The 23,296-nt window shown below is 50.6% G+C and overlaps 1 protein-coding gene across 6 annotated transcripts in view; it reads left to right on the forward strand.

The window, feature by feature from the left end:
- The window catches only part of LOC102929674 (class I histocompatibility antigen, F10 alpha chain), a 127,464-nt gene extending 107,050 nt beyond the window's left edge, over window positions 1–20,414 (forward strand). For 4 of the 6 annotated variants that reach the window (XM_043545684.1, XM_043545683.1, XM_043545687.1 and 1 more), the window contains 6 exons: window positions 10,801–11,076; window positions 13,615–13,890; window positions 15,697–15,798; window positions 16,215–16,247; window positions 19,534–19,575; window positions 20,143–20,414. In XM_043545684.1, coding sequence (XP_043401619.1) covers window positions 10,801–11,076; window positions 13,615–13,890; window positions 15,697–15,798; window positions 16,215–16,247; window positions 19,534–19,575; window positions 20,143–20,147 — 734 coding nt within the window. In that variant the 3' untranslated portion in view covers window positions 20,148–20,414. The remainder of the gene's footprint in view (window positions 1–10,800; window positions 11,077–13,614; window positions 13,891–15,696; window positions 15,799–16,214; window positions 16,248–19,533; window positions 19,576–20,142) is intronic. The other 2 variants (XM_043545685.1, XM_043545688.1) reach the window with 1 other exon arrangement.
- Window positions 20,415–23,296: the final 2,882 nt, after the last annotated feature.

The raw sequence follows: 23,296 nt of genomic DNA on the forward strand, positions 1-23,296 counted from the left end.
GGTTTCACTCCCCTTATTTGCTAATCCCAAGCGCCAAAGGGCGTCTCTGACCCATTCTAGTCCTGAAACGCCTCAAAAGGCTGAAGTTCTGTATGGTCTCCCTGGCCTCCATCATTCCTTCCCTGGATGCAGGGGACCGGTACGCTGCACTCGATTTGAAAGATGCCTTTTTCCATATCTCTATTGTCCGAGACCACAGAAGGTTTCTCAGGATCATTGTGAACCAGACTCACCACCAGTTTACCGTCCTCCTGTTCGGCCTGTCAGCAGCCAAATGGGTCTTTATGAAATGCAGGGTGTGAGCCTTCCTGAGACGGTGAGGGGTGCCGGTGTACCCATATCTCAGTGACTGGCTGGTAAAGGGCCAGTCCGAGTCCCATATGAAAGCCAGCAACCACCTCATCCAAGCAACCTTTTGAGCTCTGGGCCTGCTGATAAACGAGCAGAAGTCGACACTCGTCCCGATTCAGAGGATAGAGTTTATCGGAGTGGTGCTCGGTTCTGCCCACACCAGGGCCTTCCTCCAGAAGCCCACTTCCAGTCAGTGGTGTCACTGATATCACAGGTCAAGGCCCACTCCGTCATGGCAGCCTGTTTCGGCCTCCGGGTGTTGGGTCACATGGCCGCGTGCACATACGTGGTGTGGTATGCGAGGTTCCACCTCAGACCGCTTCAGGCTTGGCTGGCCTCAGTGTACCAGCCAAACAGCCTCATTTGGACTCGGTGCTCACAGTGCCTGCCCCAGTCCTTGCCTCCCTCGACCGGTGGACAGACCCCTGGTTGCTAGGCTTGGGCGTTCCCTTCGTCAGGCCCCAACTATAATCTCAGATGCATCCAAGCTTGGTTGGGGGCCCACCTGGGGCACCTCAGGACACAAGGTCAGTGATCCCAGCAGGAGCTCTCGTTACATATAAACGTCAGAGAGCTCAGGGTGGTTTGCTTAGCACGTCCGGTGTTGTTACCCCATCACAAGCAAGGTGGTGCGAGTTCTTACAGACACCACAGCAGCCATGTTTTACATTGACAGCCGGGGAGAGGGCTGCCCTTCGTCCCTATGTCAGGAGCCATTTGCTTGTGGGAGTTCTGCATAAAGCACTCGATCCACCTCAAAGCTTCTCACCTTTCGGGAGCTCAGAACGGGCTGGCAGATCAGCTCAGCTCATAGAATCATAGAATATCAGGGTTGGAAGGGATCTCAGCAGGCCATCTAGTCCAACCCCCTGCTCAAAGCAGGACCGATCCCCAATTAAATCATCCCAGCCAGGGCTTTGTCAAGCCTGACCTTGAAAACCTCTAAGGAAGGGGATTCCACCACCTCCCTGGGTAACGCATTCCAGTGTTTCACCACCCTCCTCTTGAAAAAGTTTTTCCTAATATCCAACCTAAACCTCCCCCACTGCAACTTGAGACCATTACTCCTTGTTCTGTCATCAGCTACCACTGAGAATAGTCTAGATCCATCCTCTTTGGAACGCCCTTTCAGGTAGCTGAAGGCTGCTATCAAATCACCCCTCATTCTTCTCTTCCGGAGACTAAACAATCCCAGTTCCCTCAGCCTCTCCTCATAAGTCATGTGTTCCAGTCCCCTAATCATTTTTGTTGCCCTCCGCTGGACTCTTTCCAGTTTTTCCACATCCTTCTTGTAGTGTGGGGCCCAAAACTGGACACAGTACTCCAGATGAGGCCTCACCAGTGTCGAATAGAGGGGAACAATCACATCCCTTGGTCCCTGTGCCCTGACGTAGCAAGGGCCATTTTGCAGTGGTGGGGTGCTCCGCTCGTCGACCTGTGCACAACCCGACAGAACAGGAAATGTCAGCTGCCTGCATGGCTGCAGCCTGGTCTCACTCCCAGATGCCTTCTGACTCCCTTGGACAAAGCACCCTGTTCTGGGCCTTCCCCCCCGGCCCTCCCATTCCTTTTGTGCCCAGGGTCTTGCTGAAGGTCGAGTGGGACAGGGTGAAGCCTCGCAGCCCCAGCCTGGCCACGCCAGCCCTGGTCTGGGACATTTCCAGACCTGTCAGTGGTGACTCCAGGGGCACTTCTGTTGTGGGTTGGACTCACAACCACGGCGCCTCCTGCTGGTCACGCTGGGAATTAGCTCAGTCCATGGACAGCGCTAGCGCTGCCTTCTGGTCGGCGTCTGGCCTGTTGTCCGTTCTCCTGTCTGCACCCTCTGGCTCTGGGCCCACGTCGCTCCCGTGGTTCACGGCGTCCGCTTCAGGACACTGCCCTCTGGCCGTGTCCACCCCTCCGTTCTCCCCCCCGGGGGTATCGGTAGTCCTGAGTCCATGCACCTGCCGCCGTGGCCGACGACAGCCCCAAAGTCTAGCCCCTTGCCTCAGGGGCCAGCCCCAGTCTGTACAGGGCCGCGCTCCTCCACGGCCAGGCGCAGTGCAAGGGAGGAGGGGGGGACCCAGGCCTGCCCACTACTCTGGATCCCAACCCAGGGACCCTCTGGGGGCAGCCATGTCCTGCCCGCCTCCTCTCCCCTCTACTGCTCGCGCTCCCTGGGCCGCTTCCCCATGACCCGTGCACCTCTCGGCCCGTATCTCACTGCCTGCAGTCTGGCAGGGGTTCGCCAGAGCTCTCCCTGCCCGGCCCCCCTGCCCGGCGCTGCTTTGTCCCGGGTGCAGCCCTCCTTCTCGGAGAGCCTGTCCTCCTCCCTTCCTGGCCAGGGCGAGAGTGAGCTCCCCTCAGCCCTGCAGCCTTTTATAGGGCCCAGCCCAGCCCTGATGAGCTGCCTTCTCCCTTCCTCTGATGGGCCAGGTTCGCACAGGCTTCCGCCAGCCTGCTTTTAACCCTCTCCCTGCCGGAGTGGGGCCCCACTTTCTGCTCCCTCTCTGTCGGCACCCGATCCCACAAGATCACAGCCAAATGCTGCGTCTGCCTGACGGCGTGGAAGCTCCATGGTTACACCCTGTGGAACTGGCCTGTTTGCAGCAGGTCTGCTAGGTCTTGCTAGGCATAGGAAACCTTCTAGCAGAGCTTCTTACCTCGCCAAATGGAAGTGATTCTCCGTTTGGTCATCACAGCTAGGGGCACTGGAACCTCCCTACAAGGGGGGGAGCACGCTGGCGCTTAAACTGTGGCTCTGCTTCTTCCCCCAAGGCGCCCCCCGCTCCACCTCTTCACCTGAGGCTCCCCCCCGCTGCTAAAGCGGCAGGGCCTCGGCCCCCCGTTCCAGGGCCCCACCTCTCACCTGCTGGCTGTCTCCCCAGACTGTCCTGGAGTATCTGCTTCATCTGAAACAGCCAGTCTAGCGATTCCCTCGGTGACAGCACACCGAGCCGTGATCTCAGCTCCCACCGCCTGCTGGGCGGTCGACCACACGAAATCTCCATTCACGGCCTCAAGGGTTTTCAAGCCTATACTTGCAAATCCAGGAACCCATCCCTCTGCGGGACTTAAACTGGTCCTGTCCGAGCCCAGGGGGCCTCCCTTTGAGCCACTGGCATTGTGCCCTCTTGTACCTTTCCTGGAAGGTCTCCTTTCAAGTAGCAATTACCTCAGTCAGGAGGGTTTCGGAGATTAGAGATCTTCTGTCAAAACCTCCATATACAAGTGTTCTTTAATGACAAGGGTTGCCCCCACCCGTGTTCCTCCCGAAGGTCGTCTCGCCATTTCATAGTAATCAGGCTATTTTCCTGCCCGTTTTCTTCCCACAGGCGCACAAGCATAGGGAGCAGTAGCGTCTCCACGCTCTGGATGTTAGGAGCGCCCTAGTGTTCTGTGTAGAAAGGACCAAGCCAATCCATAAATCCACAGAGCTCCTTGTGGCAGTAGCTGATAGGACAAAAGGCCTAGCCTCTTCGGCTCAGAGAATTTCATCCTGGATCACATTGTGCATTCGCATGGGCTACGCGCAGGCAGGTGTCCCACCACCTGCCTTCGTGATGGCCCAGTCTATGAGAGCACAAACTTCCTCAGTGGTGGTCAAGGCCCAGGTCCAATCCTGGACATTTGCGGAGAGGCGACCTGGGTGTCGGGACATACTTTTTCTTCCCACTGTGCCAGCACTCAGCAAGCTTGAGATGACACGGGGTTTGGCTGGGCAGTGTTGCAATCTCCGTGTCCATGAACTCCGAGCCCACCTCTTACGGTACTGCTTGGGAGTCACCGAATGTGGAATGGATGTGTGCGAGCACTCAAAGAGGGAAAAAGGGTTGCTAACCTTTCTGTAACTGTTGTTCTTTGAGACGTGTTGCTCACGTCCATTCCACAACCCACCCTCTGTCGGAGTTGCCGGCAAGAAGGAACTGAAAGGGCGTGGGCTCGGCCAGTCCCCTTATATCGTGACATGAGTGCGCCGCACTAGAGGGCGCTAGAGCCGGCCTGCGGGGTATCATGGAGGGAAAAGTTTCCGGCGACTGTGTGCAGGGCATGCACACCTAGCGTGCAATGGACGTGTGCAACTCATCTCTGAGAACAACCATTACAGGAAGGTTAGTAACCGGTTTTTGTCCAAACCTGGGGCATAGTTCAGGGACACAGCTCAGTGGGCTGGGGTCTCACCTGTGGCTGTGACACCAAATTGTATTTAATCCCTTGGCCGACATTTTCCAAAAGTGATTAGTGATTTTTGGGTGTCTGAGATTCCGAGGCCGGGTGCTCCCACTTTCTGATCAGGCCCCTTTAAAAGGTCTCAGTTGGGCACCCAAAAGTGATTGCTGAAAATCTCGGCGTTTACCTCTGTGTATCTAGTGCAGGGTGGGGGAGGGGTGAAAATATTTGGGACCCTGTGTGGGTTAGTTTTGTGCCCCCACAATCTGCCCTGTTTGCCAAACTAGGGAGTCTGATCCGTTCCCCACACTTTTCAGTCGTCTTTGTGATCCCCACAGTGTTCTTTTCTGTTCCCCACAGCCTCCCTCCCTCTCCCTTAAATTCTCCTTCCTGTCCCCATCCCCATATTCCTCTCCCACCCAGTCTCCCTCCAGCCTCCTGGGTGGCTGAATTAACTCAGGGCTTGTCTACACTATCACGTTTTGTCACCAAAAATTGCCCTTTGGCGCCAAAACTGCGTTAGCGTCCACACGGCAACGTGACGTTTGTCAAGGAAAACGCCCGGTTTCAGTGACAAAAAACTTCCAGCTAAACAAGGGACTTTTTTCTTTTCCCCTCCCTTTACTGTCGACAAACATTTAGTGTGGATCCAATGAGCCTTTTTTCGCCTTCGCTGGGGTTTCCCACAATGAGGGTGAGCAGAGGGCAAGTGTGAAAAATCGGGACGGGGTGGGGAGTAATAGGAGCCTATATAAGAAAAAGACCCAAAAATCGGGACTGTCCCTATAAAATCGGGAAATCTGGTCACCCTGCCCACAATGCCAAGCAGCCGCTCTGGTCAGTGCTTTGAACTCCACTGCCCTTCAGCCAGGAAACAACAATCCACCCCTCCCCCTTGCAAGCCCCGGGAACTTTAAATTCCCTTTCCTGCTGGCTGCCTCAGCACGCAGCGTCCTCATGGCTTCCCAGGTGAGCATGGCTGGCTATTGCTCCAAACACCCTCCAGCTTGGACCACCACGGAGCTTTTTGACCTCATCATGGTCATGGGGAGAGGAGTCTGTGCAGTCCCAGCTGCAAGTGCCCTGTAGGAATTGGGACACACATGGGCCCATTTTATGGACCTTGTGTGAAAAGGGCTATGAGGGGGACACATTTTCACTCTCTGGGAATCCTCAGTTTCCCCTGCACTCCACCCCCTCTCACAGGTTTGACCATGATAGCTGGACCTACACACAGCTGTGATTTTTTTTTTTTTTAAGCCACAAGACGGTCCCTTACCAGCAAACAATGGGTGTGTTAGTGTGTTTCACTGTAATTTGTGGTGTTCAGTAAAGGCAAACTTTTTTAATGGTACAACTATTTTATTTTCTGTTCCACAAACCACAGTTATCACGTCAGTCCCTGGTACAGGCTGTTCAAGCATTTGCTCCAGAAATACGTGTTACGTGGTATGTTAAATGGGAAGCATCAGGGAAGCAACTGCAAACGGTACACTTCAGTGCCCCTCATTGCCAAAGCGCTTCCTCAAAGCCTCCCTCATGTTAAAAGCAGCCCTCTGTGCTCCTCTGACAGCCCAAGTGTCTGGCTGCTGAAACTCTGTAGCCAAGCGCTTGGCATCAGTGCTCCACCCCTGAACATTTCACCCTGAGATTCACAGAGTTTATGCAAAGTGCAGGCCGCGGCTATGACCATGGGAATAGTCTCCTCGGTACGGTCTTGCCTGCCAAAGAGACACCTCCATCTCCCCTTCAATCTGCCAAAGGCACAGTCCACCACCACGTGGCACCGGCTCAGCCTGTTGTTAAAACGCTCCTTACTGCTGTCCAGCTGCCCTGTGTAAGGTTTCCTGAGCCAGGGCTGTAAGGGGGAAGCCAGGTCTCCCAGGATTACTATGGGCATTTCCACATCCCCCACTGTGATTTTGTGGTCTGGAAAGAAGGTCCCCGCCTGCAGCTTTCTGTACAGGCCACTGTTCCTGAAGATGCGGGCGTCATGCACCTTTCTAGACCACCCCGCATTTCTGTCTGTGAAATGCCCCCGGTGATCCACAAGCATCTGCAGCACTATCGAGAAGTATCCCTTCCTGTTGATGTACTCTGTGGCAAGGTGGTCTGGCGCTCTAATAGGAATATATGGGCCATCTATTGCCCCCCAACCCGCAGTTAGGAAAGCCCATCTCTGCAGAACCATCCAGTATGTCATGCACATTTCCCAGAGTCACGGTCCTCCGCAGCAGGATGTGATTTACTGCCCTGTACACTTGGAATAATAGAGCCCCAACAGTAGACTTCCCCGCTCCAAATTGATTTGCAACTGACTGGTAGCAATCAGGAGTTGTGAGCTTCCACACAGCGATTGCAACACGCTTCTCTACCAAGAGGGCAGCTCTCATTCTGGTGTCCTTGCACCACAGTTAGGGGGCCAGCTCAGCACACAGCTCCAGGAAGGTTGTTTTACGCATCCTGAAGTTCTGTAGCCACTGCTCTTCATCCCACACCTGCATGACGATGTGATCCCACCAATCAGTGCTGGTTCCCCTAGCCCAAAAGCAACCGTCTACCCTGCACAGCTGCTCTGTGACTGCCAAAGGCAGTGCCAGGTTGCTGCTGTCCATCTCTCTTGGAAAGTTGTCTGCCTGCAACTCTTCTTCCTCTGCCAGTAACGTGTGGAGTAACTCTGCTGTGCGTCATGTCCTGGTGTCAGTGAATATAGCAGAGGAGAGACGTGCAGGATCCATGCTTTCTCACTGCTCTGCAGATGCTGAAGTGCACAGCAAAGAATGGCAGCTGGCAAATTGGTGCGAAAGGAATCTGGAAACCCCTGGAGGGCTGGGAAACAAAGCAGTGGCTGACAGGACGTTATGCATGGTCCCAATATGCTCCATGGTCCATTCCGCATTCCCACAACACCTAGTGACGGATGCTGCTGCCAGGCACTGTGGGATACATAACCACAGTGCATTGCTCCCGCGGTCGATGAGCGAGCTAAAAATGTGGACACGATGTGTCGACAGACGGAGCAAGTGGAGACGCGCTTTGGCGACTTTTCTTTTCGTGACTTCTGCGTGTCGACACTACCTTCGGCGACAAAACTTCATAGAATCATAGAATCATAGAATATCAGGGTTGGAAGGGACCCCAGAAGGTCATCTAGTCCAACCCCCTGCTCGAAGCAGGACCAAGTCCCAGTTAAATCATCCCAGCCAGGGCTTTGTCAAGCCTGACCTTAAAAACCTCCAAGGAAGGAGATTCTACCACCTCCCTAGGTAACGCATTCCAGTGTTTCACCACCCTCTTAGTGAAAAAGTTTTTCCTAATATCCAATCTAAACCTCCCCCATTGCAACTTGAGACCATTACTCCTCGTTCTGTCATCTGCTACCATTGAGAACAGTCTAGAGCCATCCTCTTTGGAACCCCCTTTCAGGTAGTTGAAAGCAGCTATCAAATCCCCCCTCATTCTTCTCTTCCGCAGACTAAACAATCCCAGCTCCCTCAGCCTCTCCTCATAAGTCATGTGCTCTAGACCCCTAATCATTTTTGATGCCCTTCGCTGGACTCTCTCCAATTTATCCACATCCTTCTTGTAGTGTGGGGCCCAAAACTGGACACAGTACTCCAGATGAGGCCTCACCAGTGTCGAATAGAGGGGAACGATCACGTCCCTCGATCTGCTCGCTATGCCCCTACTTATACATCCCAAAATGCCATTGGCCTTCTTGGCAACAAGGGCACACTGCTGACTCATATCCAGCTTCTCGTCCACTGTCACCCCTAGGTCCTTTTCCGCAGAACTGCTGCCTAGCCATTCGGTCCCTAGTCTGTAGCGGTGCATTGAATTCTTCCATCCTAAGTGCAGGACCCTGCACTTATCCTTATTGAACCTCATCAGATTTCTTTTGGCCCAATCCTCCAATTTGTCTAGGTCCTTCTGTATCCTATCCCTCCCCTCCAGCGTATCTACCACTCCTCCCAGTTTAGTATCATCCGCAAATTTGCTGAGGGTGCAATCCACACCATCCTCCAGATCATTTATGAAGATATTGAACAAAACCGGCCCCAGGACCGACCCCTGGGGCACTCCACTTGACACCGGCTGCCAACTAGACATGGAGCCATTGATCACTACCCGTTGAGCCCGACAATCTAGCCTGCTTTCTACCCACCTTATAGTGCATTCATCCAGCCCATACTTCCTTAACTTGCTGACAAGAATACTGTGGGAGACCGTGTCAAAAGCTTTGCTAAAGTCAAGAAACAATATATCCACTGCTTTCCCTTCATCCACAGAACCAGTAATCTCATCATAAAAGGCGATTAGATTAGTCAGGCATGACCTTCCCTTGGTGAATCCATGCTGACTGTTCCTGATCACTTTCCTCTCATGTAAGTGCTTCAGGATTGATTCTTTGAGGACCTGCTCCATGATTTTTCCAGGGACTGAGGTGAGGCTGACTGGCCTGTAGTTCCCAGGATCCTCCTTCTTCCCTTTTTTAAAGATTGGCACTACATTAGCCTTTTTCCAGTCATCCGGGACTTCCCCCGTTCGCCACGAGTTTTCAAAGATAATGGCCAAGGGCTCTGCAATCACAGCCGCCAATTCCTTCAGCACTCTCGGATGCAACTCGTCCGGCCCCATGGACTTGTGCACGTCCAGCTTTTCTAAATAGTCCCTAACCACCTCTATCTCCACAGAGGGCTGGCCATCTCTTCCCCATTTTGTGATGCCCAGCGCAGCAGTCTGGGAGCTGACCTTGTTAGTGAAAACAGAGGCAAAAAAAGCATTGAGTACATTAGCTTTTTCCACATCCTCTGTCACTAGGTTGCCTCCCTCATTCAGTAAGGGGCCCACACTTTCCTTGGCTTTCTTCTTGTTGCCAACATACCTGAAGAAACCCTTCTTGTTACTCTTGACATCTCTTGCTAGCTGCAGCTCCAGGTGCGATTTGGCCCTCCTGATATCTTTCCTACATGCCCGAGCAATATTTTTATACTCTTCCCTGGTCATATGTCCAACCTTCCACTTCTTGTAAGCTTCTTTTTTATGTTTAAGATCCGCTAGGATTTCACCATTAAGCCAAGCTGGTCGCCTGCCATATTTACTATTCTTTCGACTCATCGGGATGGTTTGTCCCTGTAACCTCAACAGGGATTCCTTGAAATACAGCCAGCTCTCCTGGACTCCCTTCCCCTTCATGTTAGTCCCCCAGGGGATCCTGGCCATCTGTTCCCTGATGGAGTCAAAGTCTGCTTTCCTGAAGTCCTGGGTCTGTATCCTGCTGCTTACCTTTCTTCCCTGCGTCAGGATCCTGAACTCAACCAACTCATGGTCAGTGCCTCCCAGATTCCCATCCACTTTTGCTTCCCCCACTAATTCTACCGGTTTGTGAGCAGCAGGTCAAGAAAAGCGCCCCCCCTAGTTGGCCCCCCCATAGTGTAGACATACCCTGAGTCTGGTCTTGGTTGTGTGGCAAATAATGGGAGATGGCGGCCATTGTTGTGAAGATTAGCCTGGCTGTGTGAAAATGGTAGCCAGCTGAACTAAGGGCCGTCAGTGGCCTGATCCTTACAGGGAAACACCTTGAGACAGTGCTAATGTTAAAAAGAGGCCAAGCATCTGAAGTTGGTTCTTTGCGGTTCCTAGATGGAGTTGGGGGCATGGGGAAGATGGGGCAGGGAAACAGAGGGACCCTGGGGATTCTGTGAGGTCCTTAAACCAGAGCAGAGGTTAGTGTGGGGGACAGATCTCCTGTACCCCTCCCCACAGGGACATGGGGGTACTGTGAATGGAGGAGGTGGGGGACAAAGTCACCCTGGGGAGCTTGCAAAATTAATACAACCAGAGCAGGAGAGAGTGGGTACAGACCCCCTGCACTCCCTCTCTTCCCTAAAATGACCCTGACTACCAGAACTGGGGGGATCCTCAGAGAGCTGGAGGGGATAGATCCCTGCAATATCTGGAGTATTCCCTTTGGGGTTGTTGAGCACAGAAGAACAAGCAGCAGTGAGGTACTCCTTGAAGGTTGTGAGCTCTCTGCAGTTGGGGGTCTTCAGTGTACAAGACCCAACAGATGGATGCGGGTTTGGGTTGCTTCCTGAAAGGAGCTGGGCGGGTAAAGAGCCCAACAGCATAAGTGGGGACCCCGTTTCTCAGGGGAGGGAGGGCCAAGTAACAAGGGGGTGACCCACTGGGCTACCTGCAGTGTGGTCTTGGTGAGATTTTCAGAGAGAAGCTGCTGCTGACCCTCATGTAGTGTGATCTCAACCCAGCCCCTGGGGTCCTGCCTGTGTGTTTCAGGGTTTCACATTATCCAGACAATATTTGGCTGTGATCTCCGGGAAGACAACACCACTCGGGGGTTTTATCAGGATTCGTATGATGGACGAGACTTTCTTACCTTCGATAAGGAGACCATGACTTGGGTAGCAGCAGATATTGGGGCTCAGATCACCAAGAGGAGATGGGATGCTGAAATAGGGGACAACCAGAGATGGAAACGCTACCTGGAGGAGGACTGTATTTCCTGGCTAAGGAGTTCTCTAGAGTACGGGAAGGAGAGACTACAAAGGAAAGGTAAGGTTGGGGGACATGCCCCACCCCAGGGGACACTACTGGTTACATCTCCATTCCCCAGCCCCAGTTCCAAAATGGAGTAGAGGGATAGGGGGCCATTCAGCTAACCTTGCACCAGGGATGGGTGGGGAAACAGCCCACCAACCCCCCCCCCCACCCCGATCCACTGGAAAAAAACATAAGAAATTGAAAAATGTTAAAAGCAGCTCACTGTAGAGAAGCTTCATCTCCAGAGCCACTTGACCAAATGAGCCCAAATTTACACCACAAATTCTAGCTCTTCCCCCGGTGTAACGCAGCGTTCTCAAGGCAGTCTGCCTGGGTGTGTCAGAGCTCTCTGAAAAATAAACTCTGTCGTGGAAGCTCCACTGAACTTTGCTTATGGAAGAGCCACCACTTCTATGGACACCAGCTTCATTCACCATGTAATTCCTCCTCATTCACTGTCTGCACCATCATATTTGTTGTGTTACCCCCAGCCCCTGGGTTCCACCAGTGACGGTCGTTTTGTCCTTGTTGTCTGTTTGTTCAAACTTCTCCCACGGTCACCTATGTGCTTCCTTCCATGTCATCCCCTCCATGTGGAGTTGCCCTCCCCATACTAACCTGGAAGAAGGCTCCCCTTGTCCTCCTTAAAGCTTTCCCCCTCAAGACCTACCTTTGCTGCAACACTTGCTTACTTATTCCTTGATTCTTTTATCAATAAGATTATCAATAAGATAATCACAGTCACATTTATTAATCAAAGCTTCTTAAAGATTAATCAGCAGAACTATGGAAGGGAAGAGGTTAAATACTTTACCTCTCTGACTCAGGGGGACAGTTGCAGCGTACCCTGCTTCAAAATGTTAACTGGCTATTACCCACGTATGTACCTTATATGTTACCATGGACACAAATTCTCTAAATTAGTTAGCACCATTACAAACCATAATCTTTCCCTTCCCAAACAGTTCGCTCTCACTGTTCAAGGTTACTTGAAATTTGTACATGTTTTTTTGCAACAATTATACTCGTTGGTTATTTCTCTCACAGACCTCAGCAGAACATTGTCTTGTCCTTGGCCCTCTTTACAAATGCCAGGAAGAAAAAGCCACACACAGCCGTGTAATGTGTATTTCAGTGCCAACGGGCTGGGAAACTGATTTTTCAATGTGTGTGTTAGGATATAGATATGCAGGCCTGCCTATAAAGGCCTATACTTTAAGAATTAAGGTCTATGTTTATCATTTAGCTAGCTACAGAGGTATAAAAGAAAGAATCTGTGTCAGGGCCTTCTCTCACTGTGACAGTCTGAGGCCCTGTGCTTAGGCGAAGGCCTTTGGCTAAGCAGCAGAGGCAGCCATAAGCTGGGAAGCGACCGGTCACCTCCTCACATTCCAAACTAGTCCCATTGAAAAAAGGTGCCATCGGGCTGTTAGGATACAATCCTGTCCTGATAACCCCGATCGCTTCCAGAGAAAGATGGTTAAAGAAAACTTAGTTTGATAGGATCCTGTCTGGCAAGAAATCACTTCTCAATAGTTGTGGTTGTGAAACTCTCATTTCTGTATGTTTTATCTTTATGGTCCCCACTTTTCTATTGTTAATCTGTCTGGTTCTCTAAATGTTTTTGTCTGCGGGAAAATTAATTTTGCAAGGTGTAAGTTAATTAGGGTAGTGGGATATAATTGGTGAGAGAATTATGTTACAATATGTTAGGATTGGTTAGCTAGATTTCAGTAAAATGATTGGTTAAGGTATAGCTAAGAATATTACTATATAAATTAGGGGCAAACAGGAAGTAAGTTGGGATTTGAAAATAAGGAAAAAGGAACTTGGATTTAAGCTTGCTGGAAGTTCACCGCAGAAAACATCAAATTGTTTGCACCTTCGGACTTTGGGTATTGTTGCTCTCTTTTCATGCGAGAAGGACGAGGGAAGTGGGAGAGTGAAGGAATAAGCTCTCTAACAATGTGTAAATCCTTTTGAAATCCGTAATATTGGGGTAAATAGATATGGTAACAGCCGAGAAGAAATTAGGCAATTAATATTAGCTAGTTTGAGGGGCAGTTTAGCACTGTGTGTCACTTTTTGTGAAATGGTCCTTTCCATCTCTGATTGGTCAGTTTGTGTAGTTTGTTTTTTCGCTCCCTGGCCAGGGCAAGATTTTTCCCTCTTTCCAATCCAGGGACTGAGAGGAGATGGACACAAACCTAGCACGTGATTAAGGACTGACATCTGTGATACCTGTATCTGGAGCTTAGAGAAGACTTCCAAGATACTTGCGTCACTGTGGCTGGGGGCTGAGGCTTCTGGTTACCACACTGATAGAATCTGGTCAGGGACCTGGATTGGGGGTTCACCATTGCTGATGCTGTGAATTCGGCACAGGAATCCTCTAACATGGTGGTTCTCTCTCATCAGAGGGATTCCGTCTCATGGACTCTCATCCTCTCCCCCTGCTGGGGTCTCAGAATTTCATGCTGCAAAGCTCCAGCAAAGGCTGCCTGGATTAGAGCTTGGAAACAACTAACTTCAATTTCTTCTTTTTCCCAGTGCACCCAACAGCGAGAGTGAGCGACAGGTCATCTCATGACGGCCTCACCACCCTCTCCTGTAAGGTCAGTGGGTTCTACCCCCGGGACATCACCGTGACCTGGCTGAAAAATGGGGAGAGCAGACAGCAGGAGACCTACTCTGAAGGCATCCTACCCAGTGGGGATGGGACCTACCAGACCTGGGTGACAATGGAGATTGATCCCAAGATCAAAGCCCATTATTCATGTCACGTGGAGCATGAAAGCCTGTTAGAGCCACTCTCTGCCTCCTGGGGTAAGGAGTTTGCGTGTTTGTCTGTTTTCCGAGTGGGAGAGGGGGAATCCATTAAACTCAAACCCTGAAAAATTCTCATTCGGATTTCTAGACTGAAGCTGGAATTTCCTCAGGGTCTGTGAGGCCCTGTCCTCTTTGGCCCTGTCCCTCTGCAGTCAAGTTCTTGTGCTAGAGTTGGGACCCACAGTGCCTGGGGCTCATGTCTTGCTCTCCAGTTTGCTGCCTCTGGGTCTGTTTGATACATCTCAGCAATACAGTGTCTCTGAAGGGAGAAGATTAACAATGGGACATTAAGGCCTGAAGGGACCATTCTAATCATCTGATCTGAGCTCCTGCATAGCCCAGGGCAGGGGGGAATCACACCAGGGACCCCAGCATCCAGTCTGGTCATCTGTGAGCAAACTAGACCTCATCTGTCAGAAAGAGATGCCCATTCCAGATGTAAAGTCTCCAAGGGATGGAGAATTTACCACATCCCAGGGGAAGCTCAGATCTGCCCCTTATTTCCAGACAGAATTGGTCTTGGTTCAACTTGCAGCCTGGTCTCAACTTCAGGCACTCATGGTCCTGCCATGAGTGCAGGGGTCGGGACTAGATGACCTCTCGAGGTCCCTTCCAGTCCTATGGTTCAGCAGGTTCTCAGAAACACGGCTCTACGGGCCCTTCATTCTTGTCCATGTGGCCAGAGAGAGAGGTATAATGTTGGGAGTAGCTTGTTTCTGTGCGCAGTGATGCTGGAAGGGAGGGTATGGCCTTGGAATGGTGCGAGGAGACAGATTAGAGCCCTGCATCACGGGGGGAGACTCCTATGCCCCTAGCACAAGAATGTCTTAGAAGAATTTTTTACACATGGAGCTGCCTTCCAGCCATCTTTTTGCTTGGTTAAGTGGGATGTGGAAAAATGCAGCATTTGGAAGTGCAAACAATTTCTGAGAGGGCAGCCTGCACTGGGACTCTAGTCAGCAGATGGTTTCACATCAAAATCCAGCTACCATGTGTCCTGCCAATTTTTGTATCATAAACCACAGTTCCTTATTCTCTTAGAAATATTTTTCTTTTTGCTGTATTATTATATGGCTCTTTCAGACAACAGGAGAAGCTGATTAATGAAACTGAAAGTGTGTACAGAACACGGGGTTTAACAGGTTTATATAAACCAAGAACAGTATTAATATTTCTTTCCTCCCCTCTTCACTTCCTGCCCCCTCAAAAAACACGCATTGTGTCTGTAACTCCATTCATTGCAGGGAAATCCAGAGCTTTGAGGTCAGTTTCCAGTTTGGCACCAGACTCCCACAATGGGACTGTGTTCCATTAGTCATGAAAGTCAGCCTGGTCAAGGGGGGTTAGGGGCTGGGAGCCAGGACTCCTGGGTTCTGTCTCTGGAAGGGGAGTTGGGGTTAGTGGGTTAGAGCAGGAGGGGCTGGAAGTCAGGATTCCTGGGGTCTATTCCTGGCCTTGCCATGCCTCACTGTGTGATCTTCAGCAAGTCTCCCCCTTTCCTGTTTAGGGACGATACTGACATCCATGCTCTCCCACGGTTATGGGGATTGGTTAATGTTATAAAAGTCTTTGAGTTTAAGTGCTAAATATTTATTATGACTGGAAGTGGTAGAGACTGTGTCCAGGACTCCCTGTGGGGGGTGCAATGCACGGTGGCTGCACTGGAAGGGGTGGAGGGTAGCAGGACTCAGCCCTAACTTGGGGAGCTGACTGACGGATCCCTGCAGTGGGATGAAAGGGGGATTTTAGTGGTGGGGGGAAGGGGATTTTTCCCCATTGATCATTCTCTCCATTCCATTTCAGAACCAAATAACAATCTGATTCCCACTGTGGCTGGAGTTATCACTGCAGTTGTCCTGATTGGTGTTATAATCGGAGTAGTCGTCTGGAAAAAGAAATACCCAGGTAAAGAGCCTGGGATGGGGGATTTTCTGGACTTGCCGGGCCCTGCACACCCGCCTAAGGGCAACAGCAGTTCAGGAGCCTGTGTCAGTGCGGTGTAACTGCCCCATTGCGGGACTGAGCTAATGACCCCCAATGGGAGCTGCTGGAGGGTCAGACCCAGAAACTGGGTGCGGGTTACAGTTTAGATGGGGCTAGGTTTTCCAAAGAGCTCAGCACGCAGTGCACCGAGGTCTTTGGAAACTGTCTCATTGTGTCTTTCTCTCTTGCCAGTTGTGAGCGCCTGGGACCTTGAGTCCATTACTGAGCACCAGGGGGCTGTGCTGGGCCAGGGGCCCGGTTTCTGAGCCGTGGACACAGATCGGAGTCGGTTCCTGCCTTGGGAGCTGAATTCACTGAAATTTGCCTTCTCTCTGCAGGGAAGAAGGGAGACGGCTATGCTGTAGCTCAGGGTAAGTGACAAGAGACCCATCGCCTCTTTTCAAGTGGCCATCTCTGAACGGCCATCAGTATTTGCTTGTGGATTTTAACCTGGAGCCACTGACAGGAGATCCTCGCTCCCACTCATAGGCCTTGTCTACACTGAGGATTTTAGGGAAATCTCTAACTATTGCTCTAGTACCATAGAATCGTAGGACTGGAAGGGACCTTGAGAGGACACCTCGTCCTGTTACCTGCACTCATGGCAGGACTAGGTGTTATCTAGACCATCCCTGACTAACCTGCTCTTAAAACCCTCCAATGAGGGAGATTCCACAACCTCTCTAGGCAATATATTCCAGTGCTTAACCACCTCTTCCAGTCCTCTCTCCCATCTTCCATGACTTCTCAGAGCTATTGACTCAGATATCTCCTCTGTCAGTTCCTTGACTATTCTAGGATGCTTTTCATCAGGCCTTGGTGACTTGAAGACCTCTAACTTGTCTAAATAATTTTTAACTTGTTCTTTCCCTATTTTAGCCTCAGATTCTACCTCCGTTTCACTGGTGTTCACTATGTTAGACGTCCAATCACTATGAAACGTTTGGGTGAAAACTGAAACAAAAAAGTCATTTAGCCCTTTCCCCATTTTCACATGTTCTGTTATTGTCTTTCCTTCCTCATTGTCTAATGGGCCTACCCTGTCCTTGGTCTTCCTCTTGCTTCTAATGTATTTGTAGAATGTTTTCTTGTTACCCTTTATGTCTCTAGCTAGTTTGATCTCGTTTTGCGCCTTGGCCTTTCTAATTTTGCCCCTACATACTTGTGTTATTTGTTTACAGTTTTCCTTCGTAGTTTGATCTAGTTTCCACTTTGTGTAGGACTCTCTTTTGATTTTTAGATCATTGAAGATCTCCTGGTTAAGCCAGCGTGGTCTCTTGCCATCCTTCATTTCTTTCCTGTGCAATGGGATAATTTGCACTTGTGCTCTTGATAATGTCTCCTTGAGAACTTTCCAACTCTCCTGAACTGTTTTTCCCCTTAGACTTGCTTCCCATGGGATCTTACCTTAGTAAACTCAGGGAGTTGCTAAAGTCTGCCTTCTTGAAATCCATTATTTTGTTGTGGTGTTTTCCCTCCTACCATTCTTTAGAATCATGAATTCTGTCATTTCATGATCACATTCACCCAAGCTGCCTTCCACTTTCAAATTCTCAACCAGTTCCTCCCTATTTGTCAAAGTCAAATCTAGAACAGCCTCTCCCCTAGTAGCTTTCTCCACATTCTGAAAGAAAAATTGTCTCCAACACATTCCAAGAACTTGTTGGATAATCTGTGCCCTGCTGTGTTGTTTTCCCAGCAGAGGTCGTCTTCAGTAGTGTAGAGTGGCTGTAGACACATGTTCTCTAACCTTGCTCCGAGGAAGTCTAGATGATACAAGGGTTAAAAACACCTGAACCCCATCTCCTCAATTGCTCCACCACTGCTCTGTCTGGTGGAATTGCCTGGCTTGCGGGCATGGGTCCCAATTTTAGTAGTGTAGACAAGGCGATAGTCAGGAATGTATACGGTGGTTTTGGGCTGAATTATTATCCCCCTAGAGCTGTGCTGTGTGTGGCTGAGTGTGACCCTGAAGGTGTCTGACCTGCTTTTAATGTTACACTTCTTCTGACTTACCTGAAAGTTGGTTTGGTGCTTGTGAAATCTGGGCCTGATCCAAAGCCTGTGAAGCCAATGGGAGTCTTTCCACTGACTTCAGATCAGCACCACTCTGTCGCCTCGATGACGACAAGTTCAAATCCCCTCCTCAGTTGTCTCCTGCAATTAGCTTTATGAACAGGACCAAGACTAAAGCTATGGGAAATATTTACATAAATTATCGACTGCATCTGAGGCCCTCTAATATCTGGTATGAAGAGCCAGAACAAAGTGCACAGATCTGCCGGGCCCTGCTAGGGTGGAGTCATCCAGCTCTCTCTGTGCTCTCAGGGGTCCCCCAGCAGGTAACGGAGGGGGTTTGAGAAGTGCCAACAAAACCTCCGCAGAGCACCACCCTTCCTCCTGCAGCTGGCCCTCAGTCGTGCCTCCCTCCCTCCTCCTCGTTACTCCAGAACAACGGACATTCACATGCAAGAACTTTGTTAATGGGGAGTTCAGGTTGCAGGTGCCCAGCCCTGCGCTGGGCTCCCTGTGTCCTGTCAGAATGGGAGCGTTTAATTCCCAGAAGTCAAAGGTTGGCAAACCAGGATATGCAGAGGTATTATGGCCAAATTCACAGCCATGAAAAAACGCATCACGGACCATGAAATCTATACAGATTTCACAGGGGAGACCAGCGTTTCTCAAACTGGGGGTCCTGACCCAGAAGAGGGTTGTGGGGGGAGGAGGGGGTTTGCAAAGTTATTGGAGGGGATCACAGTATTGCCACCCTTACTTCTGTGCTGCCTTCAGAGCTGGGGAGCCAGAGAACGGTGGCTGCTGGCCAGGCACCCAGCCGTGAAGGCAGTGCCCCCCCAGCAGCAGCGCAGACGTAAGGGTGGCAATGCCATGACCCATCGACAATAACCTTGCTGCCCCCCGAGCCCCTTTTTGGGTCAGGACCTTACAGGTACAGCACTGTGAAATTTCAGATTTAAATAGCTGAAATGATGAAAATGACAATTTTTTACATCCTGTGACTGAAATTGACCAAAACCGACCATGAATTTGGTAAGGTCTTAATTATGATGCTTCCCACGCAACTCGAACTCTGCCCCAGTGGGTCTGGGAATAGGAACAGGGAATAGACCAGCGCTATGCCAAACCAAACTTGCCCTTGTCTGTGTGCCCAGCACCACCCCAAATCCGCATTCCTCTTCATACCGTCCACACTGTTCGGTGCAGCGCCATTGATTAAGGCGGGAATTGCTGTTCATTGGCGGCGGGAGGGTGACGTCTGTGGTCTGCGTGAGGGACCCCTCTGGGCACAGACCAAAGGAGGCGGAGTTGAGGTTGTTTGGCAGGAGTATCCTTGGCCCAGCATCTCCTGCTTTGCCAGCCATTGAATGTTGAGTAATCCGGGCTCCCGTTCTGACGAGGCATGAAGAGCACAGAGCAGTGCTGACCCCCTGCAATGGTGACGTTTTTCGCATGTGAATAATGGAAATGCTGGGCAGCTGCCCTGTAGACTGGTCTGTGCACCAACCAGCTCACTGCTCGGGAAGAGTGAGGTGATGACTGTTCCCTTTGGATAGGAGTCCCCGTATCTACTAACTACGCTGAAACCCTGCCCTGTGAGAGACGCTAATATACTCTCTCTTCTCCTCCTCCTCTGCACAGCAAACGACCAAGGATCTAGTGGCTCTGACCTATCTGCCAAGGGTAAGTGAGGGGGGCTCTAGCCTAGGGGTTCACTGCTCTCACTGAGGCCTCTGGAGAGAGAGACCTAGTCCAAGTCATTGGACCCTGAGTCTCCCTGGCCCGTCCCCTCTAGCAAACCAGCCCCAAGGAGCAGAACAGGGGAGTTCTGGATCTCTTATTTCCCTTTTATTCACACTGGGGGTGCAGGAACAGGTTTGCAGCCAAATCCCCCTTGTTTTCTCTGCCATGACTTTAGGTGTGAAAGACTCTAGTGAGAGGGATTTCTCTGTGGCTGCCGACACAGCGTGGGCTGAGCTCAGCTTTTGCAATGATAACTCCAGCTGCTTCAGAGAACAGTCTCCAGTGAACTGCAGGGAGGAAGCAGCAGGGACAGAGCCCAGCACTTGGGGCTCCAGGAACCCGGGTCTCTGACCCTGGAGCTACAAGCTTTGTCAGCGGGGTTAGAGATTTTGTCCACTGAACCCTGCAGCCACTAGGGCGACCGCCCCGACCGCAGCGTGCACTGTCATTGCAAAACATGATGGCAGGTTCCCTTTGACAGACGTTGCCTGTGTTTAACTTCTGCAGCTTAACAGAGCCTGGTGGAGTCCGTGCCACGGCCTGAGGGGACCCCCGAGAGGAAGACGGATGAGCTCTGCTCTGTCTCCCTACAAGAACCAGTCAACCCCTCCCTAGCTTTTCTCTGGCACTTGGAGCGTCCCGTGTGGGATTTCTGGCCTCGTCTCTCTGCTCACTGAACCACGTTTTGCTTTTCAGATGTCATAGTTTTCTGTAATAATGTTTTATTTGCACAAAATAATTTCCAACATTTTACTGGATTAAAAACTCTGTTAGTCAGAGTTCAGTATTTGCCCCATTCAGTGTGTGCACGCCGTGCTCTGGCTGCGCGGTGCTGTCTGCACACCCTGGACGGGGCGCTAGGTCTGTCAGCAGTAACTGCTTGTGCGTCTGTGGTGGGGACGGCTTTTTTTCCTGCCGAATTTCATGATTATAACACGGTAAATGGCCGGGTCTACTCGCAGCTGGTCGCGCTGTTGCCATCATCAGCTGAGGACGTCTGTTGGACAGGAATGTGTCTGCGTTTAGTTTGTAAGTGCCTCTAATGTCCTTTTCACCATTCATAGAGCCATAGAAATGCTGGGCTAGAAGGGCCGTCAAGAGATCATCAAGTCCAGCCCTGATCTCAGGCAGCACCAAGTTAGCCTAGACCATCCCTGAAAGGTGTTTGTCCAACCTGTCCTTAAAAACCTCCAACGACGGGGATTCCACATCCTCTCTAGGCAACCTGTATGACGAAGTGGGGTATTTTCCTAACGTTGCGTATGTATACTGTGTGCCTCAGTTTCCCCGTGTGCTGCATGTCTAACCCAGGTGGGAGGGGGGTGTCTGTTGTTGTAGAGGACCAGGTGTGACCCAGTCTAGCAGCCTGGACCCCAGACCATGGCCTGGACACTTTGTAACTTAGCGACTGATGACCTGAAGGCCCATCCCAACTTGGAGCCAGCCAGTTATGGGCAGCGGAGAGAACAAAGAGCTGAAGAGAGAGTCACCTGGAGACCTGTTTGCCCGGGAAAGAAGACAGATGGAAGTGGGGCCTTGGAGGTGATATGGGGTGGGCCACAGAAAGGAGGAGTCACTTCTGGTCTGGGAACAAAGAGCTGCCTGAGCCCACCTGGATGGGGACAGACCCAGATGGACGCCCCTGAGAAGGTCTTGTGCTGTGCTCCAGACGTACAATAAACCCTTCTGTGCTGCGCTGGCTGAGAGTCGCTGCAGGCTCGAGAGAGGCAGGCATGCTGGAGGCTCAGACGGGCGGTACTGGGAGGTGGAGGAGAAGCCTACAGCTTAAACCCTGAGCAAAGAGTGTGACCTCATGTAGGGTCAATACTCTGAAAGGCCGGTTCCTCCCAGGGGCCATACGGAGCCAAGAGAGCACTGGCCTGTGAGTCTGTGACAACCTGTTCCACAGTGAACTGTCCTTAGAGCTAGAGAGTTTTCCTAATGTCTAACCTAAATCCCCCCGTCTCCTACTATCAGTGCACCTGGAGAACACTTGATCACCGTCCTCTTCAGAGCAGCCCTTAATGCCGGGGTAGATAATTATTTTTTGTCAAGGTCCAAATTTCTTGGTCAAGATATAGTCACAGTCCAGACTCAAGAGAAACATTTTTCACACCACAAGTGCCCCTGTTCAACAAACACCTGCAGTGCTGTGAAATATACCCAGGGCCTATATTGTTTATATTCTTAGTGCATTAAATGAAAAATAAAATCAAGCCATGGTATAGCCTAAAAATAACCTCCAAGAAAGATAACGAGGAGTCTGGTGGCACCTTAAAGACTAACAGATTTGTTTGGGCATAAGCTTTCATGGGCCCACGAAAGCTTATGCCCAAATAAATTGGTTAGTCTTGTTGGAGACCCCAGGGCATGGCCACTAGTTAAGTCGAGGGGATGGAAGGTCATAAGGGTCGAGGAAGTCTCCCTGCTGAAGGCCGAAGGGCTTCTTCTCAACCCCCCTTAATAGAATTCAGGCCTGGCTGGTTTGAGTAAGCTCTTTTGCTCTTAAAACAATGTTGCAGCCACAGATAATGCCTCATAGTGTAAGGTTTGCTGACGCCAAGTTAAAGATAATAGGAGAGACAACTACAAGGCCAGGCAGGACGTGCTGGTTGTTTAAGTTGCTAGGAATGCTTGTTAGAGGTTGCAGGAAATAAACATTGTTGTAACCCATATAAGGAAGGCAGAGTATTTGTGTAAAGTTTTAATTGGCTGATGTGTAGTGCAGTAGCATTAAGGGATATAAAAGTGTGTGTAATGACCTGCTCTGGGTGCAGGATTTGAGATTCTATTCTCCCTCTACCTTGTTTGCAGCTGCAAATAAACTTTTCTGTTTCTCCACCCCGTTGTGATTATTGAGTGAAGCATACCGGGCAACGAACCCCTGCTGTTGTTTGGCCTCTGGGCACCGGGTGCCGGGAACAGTCTTTAAGGTGCCACCGGACTCCTCATTGTTTTTGGGGATACAGACTAACACAGCTCCCCCCTGATACTTGTCTCCAAGAAAGATGTACTTTATCTGAAACGTTGAGAAAGTGTTTAGAAAAATGTCAAATAGATGCAACTATTAGCATTAAAAATACTTTCAGGCAACAGGTTTGTGTGTGAGTTTTGTCAAATACAATTATTATAGGCGTATCTGCACAGAGAGAGAGAAACAGATTCAAAACTTTTTCAGCCATTTGTGGTTTATTTACCATAAGTATCAGAGTTTGAAAGAAACACTGAGTACACCTGAACTCTTCATCTTTTATGATTCAAGCCTTTCCACTACCAAACACCCACCCACCACCACTCCCAGATCCTTCTCAGCAGCGCTGCTGCCGAGCCAGTTTGCCTCATTCTGTTTTTGTGCATCTGGTTTTCCTTCCCTACGTAGCGCACCTCACACTGGTCTTTGTTGAATTTCATTTTGTCGTCTGTTGCCCAGTTCTCCAATTTATCCAAGTCCCTCTGAATTTTAGCTCTATCCTCCAATGTGCTAGCAACCTCCTACCCCCCACCCCGCAGCTTTGTGTCATCTGCAGCATTGATCAGTCTGCTCTCTGTACCGACATCCAGGTCATTTATAATGATGTTAAACACTGGACCCAGAACAGATCCCTGGGGAACCCCACTTAAGACCACCTCTTTTGCCCTCACAGTTTACAGCTCTCTCCTC

This window comes from Chelonia mydas, chromosome 4 (genome assembly GCF_015237465.2).
Source record: "Chelonia mydas isolate rCheMyd1 chromosome 4, rCheMyd1.pri.v2, whole genome shotgun sequence".
Taxonomy (NCBI): domain Eukaryota; kingdom Metazoa; phylum Chordata; order Testudines; family Cheloniidae; genus Chelonia; species Chelonia mydas.